The 19,112-nt window shown below is 38.6% G+C and overlaps 1 protein-coding gene across 1 annotated transcript in view; it reads right to left on the bottom strand.

The window, feature by feature from the left end:
• The window catches only part of SLC5A12 (solute carrier family 5 member 12), a 37,909-nt gene extending 23,105 nt beyond the window's left edge, over positions 1-14,804 (bottom strand). Inside the window, exons 1-6 of the mRNA XM_024559038.3 lie at positions 14,130-14,804; positions 9,155-9,220; positions 7,684-7,735; positions 6,776-6,843; positions 2,254-2,408; positions 2,015-2,155 (exon numbers count right to left, since the gene is read on the bottom strand). Coding sequence (XP_024414806.2) covers positions 2,015-2,155; positions 2,254-2,408; positions 6,776-6,843; positions 7,684-7,735; positions 9,155-9,220; positions 14,130-14,468 — 821 coding nt within the window. The 5' untranslated portion in view covers positions 14,469-14,804. The remainder of the gene's footprint in view (positions 1-2,014; positions 2,156-2,253; positions 2,409-6,775; positions 6,844-7,683; positions 7,736-9,154; positions 9,221-14,129) is intronic.
• Between the last annotated feature and the right edge of the window lie 4,308 nt (positions 14,805-19,112).

Raw genomic sequence — 19,112 nt, 5'->3', positions numbered from 1 at the left:
TGGAAGTCTATTTCCTTTGCCAGATTAGGGAAGTTCTCCTTCATTATTTGTTGAAATAAGTTTTCAATTTTTTGTTCTTCCTCTTCTCCTTCTTGCACCCCTATAATTCAGATTAATCTCAAAATGGACTAGAAAGTAGGCCAGCTCTCCAATGCCTGAGAGAATAAAAAGCCTCATTGTGGCTCTAGTTGCAGAGGACTGGGAGAGCAGCACTGGGCATTTTCTTGGATCCAGTCACTAGTCGAAGGGAATTAAATGCATCCACATTCAAGTGTAAGGAGCACACATTCATTTCAAAGTCCCCTAAAGCCTGCGCTGTATAGATACACCTGACTTTCAGAAAGCCCTGAAATCTAAGTATTCATTATTGAAGCAAATATGTTCAGTAATTATCCCATTGATTAGTTTCAATTTTACATTATTTACATTAGCAAAGAGTCTTACCTCAAAAGTTACTCTCTTGGGAGTAGTCTTACAAAGTTTATCTTTGAGTTTCATTTGGTTTCTTTGTGTGTGTGTGTGGAGGGGCTTGAGTTAGAGATAGCCTTTTGGGAATACACTTGATACATAAAGTGATCAATACCTATGAATTGCATTGGTTGTATTCAGGCAAACTCTCTGTACCAGCTTCTTCTGAGTGCTTGCAGTATAGCAAGCAGTGAGCACACAGAACCCACATTCATGGAGGTGATATTCTTGGGTTGGAGCCAAGTAATAATCTCTGACATGAACTAAATGAATGATATCATCTTTGATTCACATCTAAGATATAAGAAATATAAAGAAATAAACGAAGGCAATGGGAATAGAAAATAAGTGTGTGTGGATATGGCTCTTCTCATCTTAGCGGGGAGATGGAATGGTGCTGGGGAGGGATCTCATACCCGGTATCAACTCCTCCTCCCCTCTAGCACCATTTCGTACAAACAGCCCTAGCCTATAAATTGTACCTTCGACTTTCATTTAATGTAAAGCAGAGTTTTGAATGAATTTGAATTTTATATGAATCTTAATACCAAAAACATATTTGACATTAATATATTTTCATTAATTCAGCTAGTCAATCAAGTGATGATCATGTGTTTAGAGAGTTTGTTAATTTAATTACCATTGGATATAAATATGTTACTAGTGAATTGCTGAAACACTAGTAATGCTTTCACTTCTTCCTTCCGAGAATGTGTGAAGTATATAAAGCGATATATTCACTTTTAGAATTTAAGTTACAAATTGGTGAACCATGTCCAAGCAACTTCATTTCATTTGGTTTAAATAACTGTGCATTGAAAATACTTTAAAGTCAGTTGCAGAAATATTCACAATGACTCTTTCCCACTCTAGGAAAAGTTGAAGGCACCCCGACAAGTCAGGGGCAGCTGGAACTCTGGACGGCAGCAATGAGGATAAAATGCTCATTTTAGGTGACATGTCAGTTTATCTCCACCAGCTTTGCAGAAGAGTGCATTCTTTCTCTTGGTCTGCATTCGAGAATGAGGCTGATTTTCAGAGCTTGGAAAAGGATTGACAAGCTGTGTGCCTGCTGGAGTCTCTCAGAGTACGCAGGCCTGGCAAGGATATCCTGGCAAAACTTGGAGCACCTAGAGCCCCATTATGACCTGCCTCTTCTTTTTAAATCTCTCATTGAAAAATTTAAAGGCATAGCCATCAAAAGAACAACAGTAGTTGACAAACCACATGCATCTCATCACAGAAGCTAAGGAATACATGCTGTGTACCTCTGCATTGCTACACACAGCACCTAATTTAACCCTGCCATTTCTCAATAAATAGAGGCAGAAAATGATGGAGAACAAAGGTAAACAGACTATTAAGTTCAAATCCCAGCTCTAATAATTCCTTGCTGAGATGAGAGTAATAATACATGCCTCAAAATATTGTTGGAAGGGTTAAATGAATCTTTCTCTTTCTCTTATATGCACACAACACTAGGAAGCATTAATGAACACCCAATAAGGGCAGAGAAAACACAGAAATGTTTTTATTAATAACTTACAGCTTGGCATGCTTTTCTGTTTTGCAAGAAATGCATCGCTGGATGGTTGACTGATTAACTCCATAGACCCCGAGCCATGTAAAAGTTCCTCCCACTGATATTGTCCAAAAAGTATGTCGCCTGAGAGGGTCTATATCAAAGCTACGAGGCAGAGAGAAGAGAGTGAACAGAGAGTTTTCAGGGGATTAGGTCATGCAGCTGAATCTTTATAAAAGATGGAAAAGTTGCATTGAACATACTCAATTATGTTTAGTCGAGATCCATTTGCTGATTGCTCTAACACGCTGTGAAGTCCACCCACTTGAGCTGATCCTTGAATGAGAACTGTTAAGAAGCCCACAAGCATGACAACCATCTGAAATGCATCTGTCCACACCACTGCTTTCAGTCCTCCCTGGAACGGAGAGAACGGGTGAGAGTTCGCGACATGAAGCCTGCAATTCTTTCAACTCTGTTACCGTGATCTATGTTTCCTTCCTCCCTCCCTTCCTTCCTCCTCCCTTCCTTCCTTCCTCTTCCTTCCTTCCTTCCTTCCTTCCTTCTTTTTTTCCTTTCTTTTTTTTTCAGCACAGTTGCTCAGCACCTTTTATGTGCCATGTATGATGTTAAGTATGGGATTAAAAGAGACAGATTCTTTCCTTAATTTCTGAATTAACTCCCTTAACTTCCTTTAGAATCTGGGGGCAGAGGCAGATGCTAGACAACAATATAGCTTTCAGCTTAGAATTGTGGACAGTGTAACTGAAGCATATAGCAGGGAGTCCTGATCTGGTCTTCCGGAAGTGTCACTGGAGCCAAGCTCTGAGGAATGAGAGGGAGTTTAGCAGGGCCAGAGGACGCAGAGGAGACGGGAGCAGCAGGGAGCTGCGAGGAGAAGCATGGCTGCCTGAGGATGTAAAGGAAAGCTAGACTACACAGACTGAGGGACATACAGAGTGTCCGTAGGGAGGTCACGGAACTTGCTAGAGGCCAGAACACACAGATTACAACAAAGCCACCTACATGATTTCTTATGAGCAGTAAAAGAGCATTGAATAGATTCACGCGGTGAAAACTTTTGTGTGTTCCACAGTAGTTTCAGCGGTAGTTGGGTGGGCGGTAGATTGCAAGGACCACGGCAGACCAGGAGTGGAGAGAGCAGCTCAGGGGTTGTTTTAGTTGCCCACATGCAAAATGACAACAGGTGGAAGGAAGGCAGAGAGGATAGAAAGGAGTTGATGGATTTGAAAGATATGTGGGAGGTAAAACCGACATAGGTTGTGATGAAGTGAATGCAAGTGAGGGGGAAGTGAGGATACTCACCCAGGCCCGGCTTGTGTAACCTGAGATTTCTTTTTGTAAAACTAGAGACAGTGAATAAATTTTGGAAAGCTGAAATGGTAGAATACTCAGAAGAAGAAAGAACTGGGAAGGTATGATAGACTCTGGGTATTCATGGAGAAAGGAGTTTTAAGAGCTAGAGGATGGTCAAATAGTGGGTTGAGCGAACCTGAATTTCAGGAAGATGGAACTAACAGTACAACACAGGGTAGTGTGATTGGACAAGAGGTTAGGGAGATGCTCAGAGTCCCTTGAAGAACCTGACAGCATAGCAAACAAACAAACAAAAAGAAAACAATATCTGAGCCCACTTCCCAAGGATTCTGAACAAACTGAGGTCTGAGGTAGGAGTCAGTCCTCAGTGCTTTTTGAAAGTTCCCCAAGTGATTCTAATGTGCAGTTCTAGCTGAGAACATGTGGACAAGAAGAAAAGAGGAAAGAAAGACACTGACGGAATAACCCAGGTATAAAATCTCGTGGCACCTCGGTGAGGGTGGAATGAGCAAATTGCGAAAGATTAAATGAAGTGTTGTATTTCAAAGAGCTTTGAAACTGAATAGCACTGTGAGAATGAAAGGACATGGCATTTTTAACAATAAAAAGTAAAATTATGCTCTCCCGTTACTCCTCCAGAGTGTCAAGAACTTCTGTGAAAAGATGACAGGCTTCATCTTCATCTTAGGAAGAAAGATGATATTAGGGCTGTCTCATCATTTCTTTCAAAATTACAATTAAAAAACAATTTAAAAAATTAAAAAAATACATTAAGGTTCCTGCCAGAGGCACCTGATTTGTATATTATATTCAGATCCTGATTTGAAAAATAGTCAATTTCTTAACTCCCACCTCCCAAACAGCAGCATTTTGATTTCCTCTAAAGACACTGAAACTTCCAAACTGAAATCTCAACATCAGAGAGCGTGATAGGGAGACCGAATGTCAAAGACCTCGGTTTTCAGAGACTATTTCACATTGGTTATGCAAAAATATGCATAAACCTGAACTTCAGCTAGACATGAGGCAAGAGAACAAACCACTTTATCAAAAGTTCATTGAATGATAGGTTATAACCACCGTGGAAATTGCTCTGACTCTATAACTCCTCCACATAGCAAGACACACACCTACATGCATGTGTGCACACGCAACCACATACACACACACCACTAATCAGAATTGTGCCATAGTGTCACTTAAGTATTTAATCAGTTTGTGTTGTTCGACGTCCAGTGCTTACTAGATTGCACACCGCTGCAGGGCAAGTATCCCTCCCTATTTCCTTAATCTCTTTCCACCGTTCGTTTTAGGCTGGGCAGCCACAGCATTACCAGTGCAAGGAGTCTGCAGTATGTCTGAGCCAAAGTGTTAGACATAAGCCACCATTTGGTGAGACAAGGGGGCCTCTAAGCTGGCTAGAGAGCAGAGAGAAGGAACAGGGGTGTGGTGGGAAGAGGTTAGATGTGTGGATTTATTCACATAAAGAAAAGTTCCCAGCTCTAGGCCAGGAAGCTTACACTTTATCCTGTAAACAGTGGGAAGCAAGAAAAGAATTAGTTCAGTCAAGTGGCTTGAAGAAATGGGTGTTTCCAGATTAATCTGTCAGGGGCATGTACCGTGGAGGGAGGCACCGAAACCAATTAAGAACTGATAGTTAGTTCATTTTAGCTTATTCTGATTATTAAAATATCCAGACTTGTTTCTGACATGTTACTTTTTGGTTTCTATTTGTTCTATTTTCTCTATGCTCCCCCCCCCCCTTTTCTTCTCTTGCTTAAATCAGTTGAGGTTTTCTTTAGTTATTATTTTAATTCCATTTTTCCACTTTGATCACTTCATTTAAATGAGTCCCCATGAAATTTTTAATTTAGAGCCTAAATTTAAGAAATGTCAATTCAAGGATCATAAAATCTTTAAGTCTGCTTAGTCTCTTCCTGATTTTTCACACTATTGTTGTCCAGTTGGCAATTATTCTTTTTCTTAATTCCCAAATTACATGTAATAATAACAATTATTATATTTTTAACATTATAAAATTCTATATGTAGTTAGATATTATATAAATTACACCATATTTTAAAATTATTATTATCATTAAGTACCAAAAATTGTTTGGCTAGACTGTCTAAATATTTACTATTTTATTATCTTGTTACTTTTTTTATCTAAAACTGGATAATTTTTTCTCTTCCCACAGCACTTCCTCTAGGTTCTTCTCAGGTGAAGATATTGTAGTGGTAAGTTCTCTTGGTTCTTAAGGGTCAGCTCCTGAAATATTGGTTTGATAAACATACAATAGTTAGTTGACAATTTTTTTCACTTCAGTGCTTCGAAGATGTTATTCCACCATTTCTGTCTTTCGCTATTGCTGCTAAGAAGTCAGCATTTAGCATCCTTAGCAATGTATCTCCTTATCATTGTATAAGCAGGTATGTCAGAGCAACTAATCTCAGATAATGCCAGATGCTTAAGGAACAGGAGCCTATTTTTAACCTAGGGAGGAGCTGTGTGTCTGGAGTAGAATGGTATGGTGGGGGGGGTGGAATGGAAACAAATTAAGATAAAACTTTGTGGCATAAACAAATGGTGGGAATTGCAAGTATGGAAAAGAGAGATGGGGTATTTTAATTATATATTCTCCTGATATATGTTAAGAGTATGTGGCATGCACATAATGCCAAAATACATGTAGGTCGGCTACATGATAATATATCAAGTACTTTGTTTCTCTATAAAAAGGAGGATAGAGAATCCAACTCTCTGGGAACCATTGCCATATTCTTAACTGGTTACTTATAGCTTTTGGATTGTATATGGTGCCAATGACTCAGGAGAAGAGAGATTCCCATTGCAGGGCATGGCAAATAAGAGGTGCTCCATGAATGTTTGTTGAACTAAACTAATTGTAGCAATTATATAAATATGTTGCCAACACCCCCAGGTTCCTTAGTTAAAGACTGAGCACGTGTAAAGCCAAATCCATAAATAAGAGACAGAAGCAAGCTGTGGGATGCTCAGGTTTACAAAATACCAACCATCTTGATTATTCACACATGCATTTTGTATTTCTCACCCCTTAGACAGTGAAGGATAAATTCTACTCGTGGTGTATAATCGCTATTAATGAGCTTTTTTTTTTTTCTCAGAAGTTGCATTTGGTCACCTAATCCTCTGATCAAGGAGGTAATTTATTCATTAAGTCTTCTCTTAGCCAGGGCTTTCTCAAATGAGCTCAGAGCTTAAATTCCACTAATGGTTGATACCAAAAATAGTTTTAAATAGAACAACAGCACCTTCCTCAGGAAATGGTAACAGATAAGCCAGCATACTTCTTAATTTTGGAATAGCAATTTCTGCTATATTTAGAAGCCCTGCTGCTGGAGATTTTCCCTTATCCTGTATTAGGAGATAGTGCTAAATACTTTTTCACAGCTAGGTACATACCAGAGTGCAGTAGAATGTGCAAACAATTCCTGTTGCAAACACGGAGCCCCAGAGATCAAACCCAGTCACTACAAAAGGAGAAAAAATATTGAAAGAAGTTTTTCTGAGAAAAGCAACAGAGCAAACTTTCCAAGAGAAAACATCAATATTTTTGTCAGCGTTCTTTGTGGACAAATGAAAATAAAATCAGAGTTTTTTCTTAAATTTTCTCACTTCTGATAAAGATTTATATTATTATATTGTTATACATCAACCCAGTCTGTAAATTTCACATGTTAAAAGTCGAATTTTTCCTCCTAAAATTCTGGAGCTTGTGATCTGCACCAAATATGTGTGTTTGTTTTCCCTTAACAAAGTTAGTCTGAGTACTTTGAAACCAGTTAAACATCAGCCATGAACTGATATTCCTCAATATAAGTAGATACCCTAATTCAATGAACATTAAGAACTTTCAGTCTGATAGGTGTCACTATGAAATTTATTTCACGTCTTTTCCCTTTTGTGTCCAGGACCCTATTCTCTCAAAGGGGTCAAGTATCAATGTTGAAGTAATTACTTCAAGCACATTTATCACTGTGCTCAGATTATCGCCTTCATGAGATCACCGAGAAAGCACCATGTTTGTAGGTGACCTTACTCAGTCTTTGTGCCTGTACATCCTTACAGTGATTATGAAACAGAACAAATGACAATTAAATTGTGTGTGTGGAACCACGTGAGCAAAACCAATCATGGTTTGCAGTACTTTCAAGGTTATGTTTTGAGAACATCCTATCGTGATTCCCACAGTAATTCAGAGCACCCTAAACACAGGAATGTCTCCCCAAGATTCCGTATGTATATATCTCAAGGTGAGAATGCAGGCACAAAAACGGTGGACTGTGCCCAAGGAAAGGTCGACAACTCACCCTGATTGAGCGCCAGGGCGGGAGCATACACCACCACTCCTGTGTAGAGAATCTGGTGGAGAAACAAGAATTAGGTGAACACTCAGAAAAATGACACAGAAAGGAGAGCTGCCTGGAAAGTTCTTTATTGCCCTTAGAGATATATTTCCTTCACCTTGTTTGCCAAACATTTCATTCCCACCCATTCTCATTCTGAAGTTGGTGACCACTGAAACTAGTTTGCAGAAGGGATGGAAGGATTAGATGGAGGAGTACCTAACAGGGTGGGGCTTTTAAGATGGCTGCAAATTTTGAGACTTTTATGGCTAGATTTTGTGTATTTCTAAGAATAGAAAACTGGGCTTCAAATTTTTGATTCATTCTCCCTCTCCCCCTCTATCCCAAGCATCCATCGCAATGGCACAAATACGTTTTAGCAGTTTGTAAAATATGGATGTTGGAGTGAAGATGGGAAGTGTCTGTGACTAGGAAGTACTGTGCAGAGAAGACTACAGCCACACACCGAATACACCTCCTAACTCCCAGAATGGCAACCACACACTGAGGGAAGCTGGTGCAGTCCCATTTTATTTTTAATGAAATTTCACCCTTTAGAAATGTATGTGAGGGTTTTTAAAGGCAAATACCTGTGAACAGGTCAAGGAGCATTATTTTTCTCCTTTTGTCTCCCTCAAATCCTTCAGTCCCTGAGTGAGAGTTTCAGTTAAGAAATAGGAAGAAGGTTATCTTTGAGCAGAAAGTACTTCCTGAGCAGTGGAAATGCACCATTGGGGTGCCCCAGGCAAGCTTGAGGCTACAAGAAGGCACCCCAGAGCCTGGGAGGTAGGAGAGGAGTCCAAAAGGAGAAAGTGCTAGTATTGGTTTGGAAATACTGTCTTCAAATGAGTTTCAACAAAATAAGTATTTCTGGTTCAACTCACCCAGTTTAAAAAAAGAAATCAGTTACAAACTGACAGCAACCAAAGGGGAGAAGGGAGAGGGCAGAGGGGAGGGGGATAATGGGGAAAAGAAGGGCAAGTGTCCTCAAGGAACATGTATAAAGGACCCATGAACAAAGACAATGGTGGGGGGGACGATTGAATGTGGGAGGTGGGGGTGGGTAATGTGGAGAAGAGTAATGGGGGGAAATGGGGACTACTGTAATTGAACGATTAAGAAAAAGAAAAAGAAATCAGTTAACAGACCATTTCCTATCTTTATATACAAAGCAACTTGTACAGGCTAATTAAGAGTTGATATGAATTTTAAGCAAATGTTTTTTGTGTGTGGTTTATGATATACACTTGTTTATTTGGACATACTTATGGGGCATTTGCAACAGGCGACTCTTGATTAATCACATATTCCTGAAAGATTGCAGTTTCTTCTTAGTATGAAGTCTCCCTTTTAATTGGGTCAACTACCCCCTGAAACACACAAACCCGTGCCCCGTCGGTCCACAGTCCCACACCTGCCGCACCCTCATCCTTACCGTCTGCACGATGTAGATGACCGTTGCTGCATAGCGAACTGGTTTGTTGAATCGTAGCTGTAAGTACTATGGAGAATAAACAACATGCAAAAAGTCAGTGAGTTTCACACAGAGCTGCTGAAAAGATTTCGTTTTTTTGGTGTTCCTTTGAATGTAGTGCGTTGGATTTATGATGTGATTTTATGCTATCTACTTGGCAGAATAGGACAAAAATTTGGATTGTGTAAAGTCAAAATTATATTGAAACTCAATTCTTGCTTCAGCTTCTCCTGATGAAACGTAAACAGTTGCTTGAAAAAAAAATCCAGGTATTCTGGCTTTCTACTCGGGGTTTTTCTACTGCATATACCCAAACCATCATTTCTTTCTCTATGCCCACCACTCCAAAATTTACTGCAGGCCTTTATTTTACCTTTCCTAGATTACTGCAGTAGCGCCCTTAATGGATCTCCTGAATTCTAGTCCTTCCACCCGTTTTATCAACCACACACCACATCGTGTTGATTCTCCTACATGGAACTCTGTTCATGTCCCTCTTTTTCTCACAATCTCTAATTAGTCTGTATCACGGAAGCTTCATCTTCTAAAGCCTTTATTGTCTGATCCATAGTTTTCCTATGTTACGTCAAACTAGAAAGACAGTATGGAGAAAAAGATACATTTAAAAAAAAAACCTGGATCAGAAATAAGGCTCCTTGAATTCTAGCGTGAGCTTTGCTACTATTTCACTCTTTGATCTGAGCCCCTGGATTCTCATCCATGAGATAAGAGAGACTATTCCAACCACCTGAGTTTACGCCTGGAAGAATGTACTAACTCAGTCGGTGGATGCAGCTGCCATCTTTAGCACGTCGCACTATCACTACAGTCAACAGACTGTAAAATGAAACATGAAGTTCGACAGAAAAGCTGCCTTTTTCTGGGCCTCACAGGTAACATTTACCATCATGATGCTAAATTATTTTCAAACCCCCAAGCCTGGTCTAGTCGCCTTCTTTTCCATCTCAGGAAAGAAATAGCAAGACCGCTTTTCATGTTGGTTCAAGCCCAAAAAACACGGAGCCATCCTTGACTCCTCACTTTCTGTCCCTGCTCACATCCAGTTCATCAGATAACCCCAGGCCTAGCCCCACTTTCAAAACATACGTATTTGCTTGTACCATCCCCTCTGTTGCCACTACAACACCACTACCTCTTGCCTAGATTATAGCAATAGCTTCCTAATCAGAACCCCTGCTTCCACAGTCAAAATTCTATACTCATTCTGAACATCCATCAGTGTAATACTCGAAATACAAATCACATCATGTCATGCCTCTGCCCAAACACTATAATGACCCATCTCACAGAGAGTGCGAGCCAATCCTCACAATGACCTAAAAGACTTCATAACATGGGTTCAGCCCCTATCAGGCCCTAAATATCGATTTCACAGCAAACGTTTTGTAACATCACTTACTGTGCTAAAATAAGATTCAGTAATATGATATCTTATACCTGTATATCTAATTTCTCAAAATTTAAATATAACTGCTATGATATCAAAAATGTAATTTAAAGGAGAAATAAAAGGAAAGAAATTTACTTAAAAAGTAGTCTATAATGCTTAAAGCCACTATGAATGAGGAAATACAGAAGTAATATTCAATGCAATTACAATGAAAACGTTTGAATTAAAGGGAAGTAAGGAGTTTAGAAGCCACTTTGTTGCACAAGTCCAAGAAAAGTGAGAGAGCAGGTAGACACTAGCCTCTAAACTAGTGGTAAGGGTAAATAATAATCTGAATTTACTAGTGTATGATAAAAAAATAACATCAACTGAAGTAGAAACAGCATGCTGAGACTAATTATATTTTTAAAGATTTTATTTATTTATTCTTAGATACATGGGAAAGGAGGGAGAACAAAAGGAAGAGAAACATCAATGTGTGATTGCCTCTCTCTTGCCCCCTACTGGGGACCTTGCCCACCACCCAGACGTGTGCCCTGACTGGGAATTGAACCAACAACCCTTTGCTTCGCTGTCCAGCACTCATTCTACTGAGCCACACCAGCCAGACCAAGACTATTGATAAACTAAGGGAAGATAAGGCAAATGTATGATATTGGAAATGAGCTAAGCCTAATTTATAACTTGAGGGTGAGAACAATTCCTTATGTTTTGACATGGGACAGAATAGTGACAATGTAGTACAGGTGATGTATTATAGTCTTGAAGTCCCACTGTTACTGCTGTGTAATACCCACCTCAAAGCTCATGAGCTTAAAAATCAAGGATGTGCTGTTTCTCCTAACTTTGAAGATCAGCTGGGTGATTCCTCTACGTGTTTCCCCTGGGCTTTCATGGGGTTGAAATCAACTAGAAGATCAGCTGGGTGAGAAAGTCCAAGATAGCCTCACTAACATATCTGGTAGTTGGTGATGGCTGTTGGCTAGGGTGTCTGTGTTTCCCTTCGTGTTTCAACTCACACTCCAGAAGCTAGACCAGCTGGAACAGCTCCCTGACACAGCAGTACCAGTACAGCATTCCAGGAAAGCAAAGGCAGAAGCTATGAGCCTGACGATGCCTAAGCTCCACGCATCACTTCTGCCACATTCTATCGGTCAAAAGAAATCACAAGGCTTGTCCAGGTTCAAGGGTTGTGGAAATAGACTACTCCCTTTGGTCTTTAGTACTTAAAAAGATCCTGGAAAGAAGATTTATGGAGAGGGAACAGGGAATGAAAGATGAACAAAGAAACAAATTCCAGCATCAGTAGATAATAATAATGATAATAATGATAATAATAATAATAATAATACAAAACTCTTAGGTCAGATTTACTGTTTGCCAGACTGTATTAAAAGTATTTGCATATGAATGTCAACTGTAATTGAAAAATAAAAAAAAATTAAAAGTATTTGCATATGATACCACATTACTCCACAGAGACATCCTTTGAGATAAGGGATTTTATTATCACTATTTTACATATGTAAGAATTAAGTACAGAGAAGTTAAGTAATTTTCCCAAAGTCACACAGCTAGCAAGTGGCAGAACTAGTATTCAAAGCCAAACAGACTGAGTCTAGAGTCCATACTTTTAACCCCTATGCCATACTGCCAAATCTTCTAGAGGAAGAGACAATCCCAAAACAACCTCAGATGTACTTTACAAGTAACCTTGGTTTCTTATTATTAGGATATGGAAAATTTTAAAATATGTGGAGGCCAATAAACTTTGTAAATTAAGTTCATACAGTGTAATCTCACAGGCATTCCCACATATAGACATATTCTAAAACAAGAGGTAATTAACTTCTTCAACCCATGTTTGTCCCATGGAGGCACCGATACTGTAAATGTTTTTTTTTTCCATTTCTGTACTAATTTAATAATTAAAACAGAGTTTCAAATCTCCTCAGTTTCACATTTGGTTCAACGCTTTATCTCCGGAGGTGTGCCTGGGACATAGTGGACACTTAATGAATATTTGTTGAAGGAATGTTTAGTGGCACGAATGATTTTCACATTTGGGTATCTCTTAATAATTAGAAAGCTTTTTAACACTTCACAAAAGCTTCGTAAAATACGGCAGTTGTTTTCTATGTGGAAACTGAGTTGATAAGAGCTAAGTAACACACAGAGTCATCCTGCTGTTAAGCAATGGATTTAGATATCGAACTTGTATTTTCTGAATCTAAGTCTCTCTCTCTCTCTCTCTCTCTCTCTCTCTCTCTCTCTCTCTGACACACACACACACACACACACATACACAGAGGCAATTCTTTTTAAACTGCTAGCAATGCCTTTGGGCGTCCAAATTTAATAGATGAATGGAAAAAAAACTAGAAAGTATTTCTATTTTCAGAAGTACTCTAATGAACAATGGGTGTATCTGCACATATATTTTAAGACTAAGCATAAATGTAGTCATTCTCTCTTGAATCTATATCCTAGGTGGGAACTGTTGTATGACCCAATCCAAATTTCTTTGGGGGGGGGCAGAGAGAAGATTAATGTTGAAATTTAGGTATATAATCATCTGTGGAATCAAAGTTTTAAAACCTTCTAGAAAGTGTACAATTGCCTGAATGGCTTTGAGGTCTAGAGTAATCCTTCATAGTCATTTGGCTTATAGAAATAAAAGAAAGAAAGAGGTCTGTTAAGAATTCTCTGCTGGAACTTAGTAAGGATAATGTTTGATAAGGAAAATAAACACCTTTTTCATAGAAACTGATTATTAAGCACACTTAAATATTGGACATGCATATTCAATTATTTTAACTTGAAATTTTTCTTGAGAATTATTGCAAAGTCAAAACAGAACTACCTCATTTTCCTTTCATTAAAATAATTCCCATATGTGTTTTATTTAGCAATTCATTCTTATTAAAATAGTTTTTAATTTTTTAAAAACATTACTATTTCCCCATTAATAACTGGAGCACAATAATTTGTGTTGGAGTGCTCAGCTCTACTCTCTAATGGAAAGAGATACAGACAGAATAGGTTCTCAGCAGGCTTTGCTCACTATACAATCTTGACAAAATCATTCATCTGTACTACCTCTGTTTATAGCTGGAAAATGACAACACTCATGGTATATGTCCTGCGTGCTTTTCAGAATGATGTTAACAATAATACAAATAATAACCTTAGCTCTCTTTCACTGAGAATCTCTTACAAGCTAGGCAATGCCTTGGGTGTTTACATATGGGTTCTCATCATATCACTGAAATAGCTTGATGGTGTTGACGCCACTTTGTTGACAGATGAAAGAATAGGTGCATTTGTATCCAAAGCTTAAGCTTGTCGCAACAATACTGCAATATCTTTTCTTGGAAATAAGTAAATATTCTTCAATTTCCACATGTCACCATCAAGAGGACATGTAATATTAGAGAAAATAACACAAATAACAAAAATGTTGTTCACGTGGAGATAGAATACCAACTCCTCCCAAAATAAAGAATAAAAGAGTAGCCGTCTTACCTCATAAGTGCTGGTGATACCAGATTGGTAGAACACAGGCAGAAAGAGCTCTGATGTCAAGATGATAACAAAAGTGTAGGCAATGGCGAAGAGCCCAAAGGAGGCCCCGAAGCGGTAGACATCGGAAGGGGCGCCCAGGACAGTGACAGCTGACATGAAGCTGGCTGTCAGTGACAGCGCCACGGGACCAAAATTCATCTGTCTTCCCCCCACCAGGAACTCCTTGGAAATCGCCTTCTTTCTCTCCTTAACAGCAAAGAACACCCCGATTCCAGAAGAAACAATAAAGAGGGCTGCGAATACGAGATAATCCCAAACCTTAAAGTTCTTCACCTCCATGCTGGGAAGTATAGCACCGGAGAATAGCTTTCAACCAGGCCTCGGGGAAAAGTTGGTTCCAAATGCAGAGCTCAGTACAGCAGATGCTTTGCCCAGAGAGCAGACGGATTCCGCGAAGAGAACGATGACCAGAGGCACTTTATGGATCTTCAAACCCCACCTTGTGCTCAGAGAAGATCCGAAAGGTTGACTACAGAGAGGAATCTGGTAACAGTATTGATACCAACAGATGAGAAATTGAAATTTGACCCTGACCAGGAACTATCCGTTCCTTTACTTAAGCATATGCCACAGAGAAGGAATTCAGATGTGTTCTGAAATTAATAACAAACTGGGGGAGGGTGGATGTGGAATGGACTTGCCAGATAACATGCTCTTTTATCTCCAGATTTTTTTTTTAACTTAAGGTTAAACATTACTGGGAAACAGAGGTGATACAAGTTGACCACCTCAGCATTTCAAATTCGTGAAGTGGAATCTGTAAAATGCAAACACAACCCCCTCAGTGGCATCTTTCTCCTGAGTAAGGAGAGGCCGAGGGTGTGAACCTGAAGTTGCCTGAGGCAGTGAGTGTGGAGGGAAAGGAGCAAAGAACACGAAACAGACTTCTGTTCAAATTGGCTCAACCTTCAATGGAGCTGTGATCTTGTTAACAAACTATTTAACTTCTCTGAGATTCATAGAAACAAAGGAATAATGATCTTAGAGGGTTATCATGAGTCTATAAGGGTCTCAAACTTCCTGACTTCTTTTCCCTGATCTTTAAAATGAAAGACAATAATATTTACCGTATTGGCTATTATTTATGCTTACAGGGGAGCGTATTGAACTTAACAATTGATTCTCTCTTGACACTGGGCCTCAAAAAGTGAACTTACCAAAAAATGAATAAATTGTTTGTAGTCCTCAGCTTTATCTTTTCCATCTCCCCTTTATTTTGACCACTTTATAATGTTTCTACCTGGAGGCTTAGAATTAAGACCAGGACAAATGAGAGAGAAAGGTGAAAATCCAGTTGTAGATTCTTGTTTCTGCCCTTGTTAGACTCTGTCAGTTGCTGTGAAGTACCCCCCTGCAAGCCTTCGGTGGCAATTTCTCCGTGTTTATGCTTCTCTTCCTTCTCAAAGGTTTTCGCAACCCCACCTCAATAAAGCGCAAGGATCTAGTTCCTTGGAGCCTTTCCTGACTCACATTTTTTGCTCCCTCAACCCAACTCCTGGAGGAGGCAGTCTCCCTTGGGACTTTGTTATTTGCAAGCACCCTCAACAACTGTAAAGAATATAGCTGTATGAGTTGGCCAGCTGTTATAAAGGCACAAGTCCTGGTTGATAGAACCCAGTGAATATTCGCTATTGCAGAAAACAAAGAAATCATTTTAAAAGAAAAAGAAGAAAATAAAACTTATCCATAATGCCCAAGGCCAAACATTTCCTATCAAAAATAAGAAACTCTAATTTTGCTTTTGACGTCCAGGTAACTGAATAAATCTTTTACTGTTTGTTTAGCGTGGACACTATCTTCATTCCTTACTTTGCTCCTTGAATTTGAATTCAGCACAGAAGCTTTGATGGCTGAAATATGCTGTTAGTTACAGATAAAAATGCAAAATCTCTGCCAAGAGCTGTCTGTGACCTGTTTTTTAAGTTCCTCCTCGAAGTTTGCAGAGTTGATATGATCAGTGTTAATGGAAAAGGTCTTTAATATTTTCACCTTAACCTAAGGTTTTAATCATTTTTATCATGAGGTATTCTAATTACATAACAGGTTTTTGTTTGTAACGGTCTCAGCAGAAAATCTGAACTCTGGCTTCCAGAGGCTTAACTACTTAATACACCACCTGAGAATTAATATTAAATCCGCAAGGCATATAAACAACTTGTACAAGTCAGATGACTATTAATTCAAAACACCATTATTACATCTGTGATGTTCAAAGGTTAAATACCAGAAGCTTGTAGTTGCAGAGTCAATGAATACTGCTGGTCTTATTATTTTCTATTGAATTTACTAGGGTGACATTTATTTAAAAATTATATGGTTTCACAGGTACAATTCTATAGCACATTGTCTGTGTATTGTATTGTGTGTTCACCACTCCAAGTTTCCTTGCGTCACCATTTACCCTCCTTTTACCCTCTCCTACCTCCCCACACATCTTGTAATCACCATACTGCTGTCTGCCTGTAAGGGTTTTTTTAATCCCTTCACCTTTTTCTTCCTACTCCCCTCATGCTCCCATCTGAGAGCTGTCAGTCTGTTCTCTGTATCTATGAGCTTGTTTCCATTTTGTTTTTTAGTTTATTTTGTTCATTAAACTCCACATATAAGTGAAACACCCAGGCTGGTGTGTCTCAGTGGATTGAGAGCCGACCTGTGAACCAAGGGGTCACGGTTTGATTCCCAATCAGGGCACATGCCTGGGTTGGGGGCCAGGTCCCCAGTAGAGAGTGTGTGAGAGGTAACCACAGATTGATGTTTTTCTCCCTCTCTTTCCGCCCCCCTTTCCCTCTCTCTAAAAATAAGTATATAAAATCTTTTTTAAAAAAGATTCCACATATAAGTGAAATCATATGGTATTTGTCTTTCTCTGATTGGCTTATTTCATTTAGCATAATACACTCCAGGTCCATCTATGCTGTCGCAGAAGTTACAAGTTCATTTTTTGTTTAAAACCACATAGTATTCCATTGTGTAACTGTACTACCAGTTTTTAATCCACTAATCTAGTGAAGGGGACTTGGGCTGCCTCTGAATCTTGGCTATTGTGAATAACCTTATTGATTGCAGTGAACACAAGTGTGCATGTATTCTTTCAAATTAGTGTTTCAGGCTCCTTTGGATACATTACTAGTAGGGGAATTACTTGATCATAAGACAGCCCCATTTTTAATTTTTTGAGGTAACTCCGTACAGCTTTCCGCAGTGGCTATACCAGTGTATAGCCCCACCAACAGGGCACAAAGATTTCCTTCTCTACACATGCTCGCCAACACTTGTGATTTGTTGATTATTGATGATAGCCATTCTGACTGGCATGAATTGATATCTCATTGTGATTTTAATATGCACTTCTCTGATAATTAGTGATGTTGAGCATCTTTTCACTGTCTGTTGGTTATCTGTATGTCTCTTTTTGGAGAAATGTGTATTCAAGTCCTTTGCCCATTCTTTAATTGGATTGTGTATTTTTGGTGTTGAGTTTTATAAGTTCTTTATAAATTTTGCATTTTAACCCCTTATCAAATATATTAGAGGATATGTTCTCCCATTCAATGGATTGTTTTCTTATTTTCTTGATGGTTTCCTTTGTTTATTTTTCTTGTGTTTCCCTTGCCTGAGGAGATATATTAGAAAAATATTGCTACAAGCAATGTCCAAGGCTATACTGCTTATCCTTTCTCCTAGGATTTTTGTGGTTTGGGGTTGAACATTTAAGTCTTTAATCCACTTTGAACTTATTGTTGTGGGTGGCATGGAAGGTGGTCTAGTTTCATTTTTTCTGCACATGTATGCGTTCAATTTTCAAAACACTATTTATTGAATAGACTGTCTTTAGCCCAGGGTATGTGATTGCTTCCTTTGTCAAATATTAACTGACTATAAAGGTGTGGGTTTATTTCTTAGCTCTCTATTCTGTTCCATTGATCTACGTGTCTGTTTTTATGCCAGCACCATCTGTTCTGATTATTATGGCTTTATAGTATAGTTTGATAGTAGGTAGACTGATTCCTACAACTTTGTTCTTCTTTCTCAAGATTGCTATTGCTATTTGGGGCATTTTGTGGTTCCATAGATTGCTTTGGGTAGTATGGACATTTTAACGTTGTTAAGTCTTCCTATCCATGAACATGTGCTTCTAATTATTTCTATCTTCTTCAATTTCTCCCTTCAGTGTACTATAATTTTCTGAGTACGGGTCTTATACATCCTTGGTTAGATTTATTCCTAGGTATTTTATTCTTTTTGAAACATTGTGAATGGGGTTGTTTTCTTAATTTCCCTTTCCAAGGGTTCATTATCAGCATTTAAAAATGCAACTGATGTGTGGATATTAATTTCATATCTTGCTACTTTACTGAATTTATTTATCAGTGCTTGTAGATTCTTGGTGGAATCGTTGGGGTTCTTCATGGACAGTATCATGTCATCTGCAAATAATCACAGAGTTACTTCTTCCTTTTTAGTTTGGATGTGTTGTATTTCTTCTTGTCAGATTCCTGTGACTAGAAATTTCAGTACTATGTTGAATAAGAGAGGTGAAAGCCGATATCCCTATTTTGTTCCCCAAATTAAGGAGAACAATTATAGTTTTTGCCCATTAAGTATGATGCTGGCAGTGGGTTTTTCATATATGGCTTTTATTATGTTTGGGTATGTTCCCTTTATTTCCACTTTGCTAGAGTTTTTATCATAAATGGGTGCTGAATTTTATTAAATGTTTTTCTGCATCTCTTGATATGCTTATGTGGTTTTTATCTTACATTTTGTTCATGTGATGTATTATATTTATTGATTTGCAAATGTTGTACCGACCTTGCAATCCTGGAATAAATCCCACTTAATCATGGTGTATGATCTTTTTGATATATTGCTATATTCAGTTTGTTAATATTTTGTTGAAAATTTTAGCATTTACATTCATCA

The sequence above is a fragment of the Desmodus rotundus genome, chromosome 5 (genome assembly GCF_022682495.2).
Source record: "Desmodus rotundus isolate HL8 chromosome 5, HLdesRot8A.1, whole genome shotgun sequence".
Lineage (NCBI taxonomy): Eukaryota > Metazoa > Chordata > Mammalia > Chiroptera > Phyllostomidae > Desmodus > Desmodus rotundus.
This window is presented reverse-complemented; position numbering and strand designations above follow the sequence as displayed.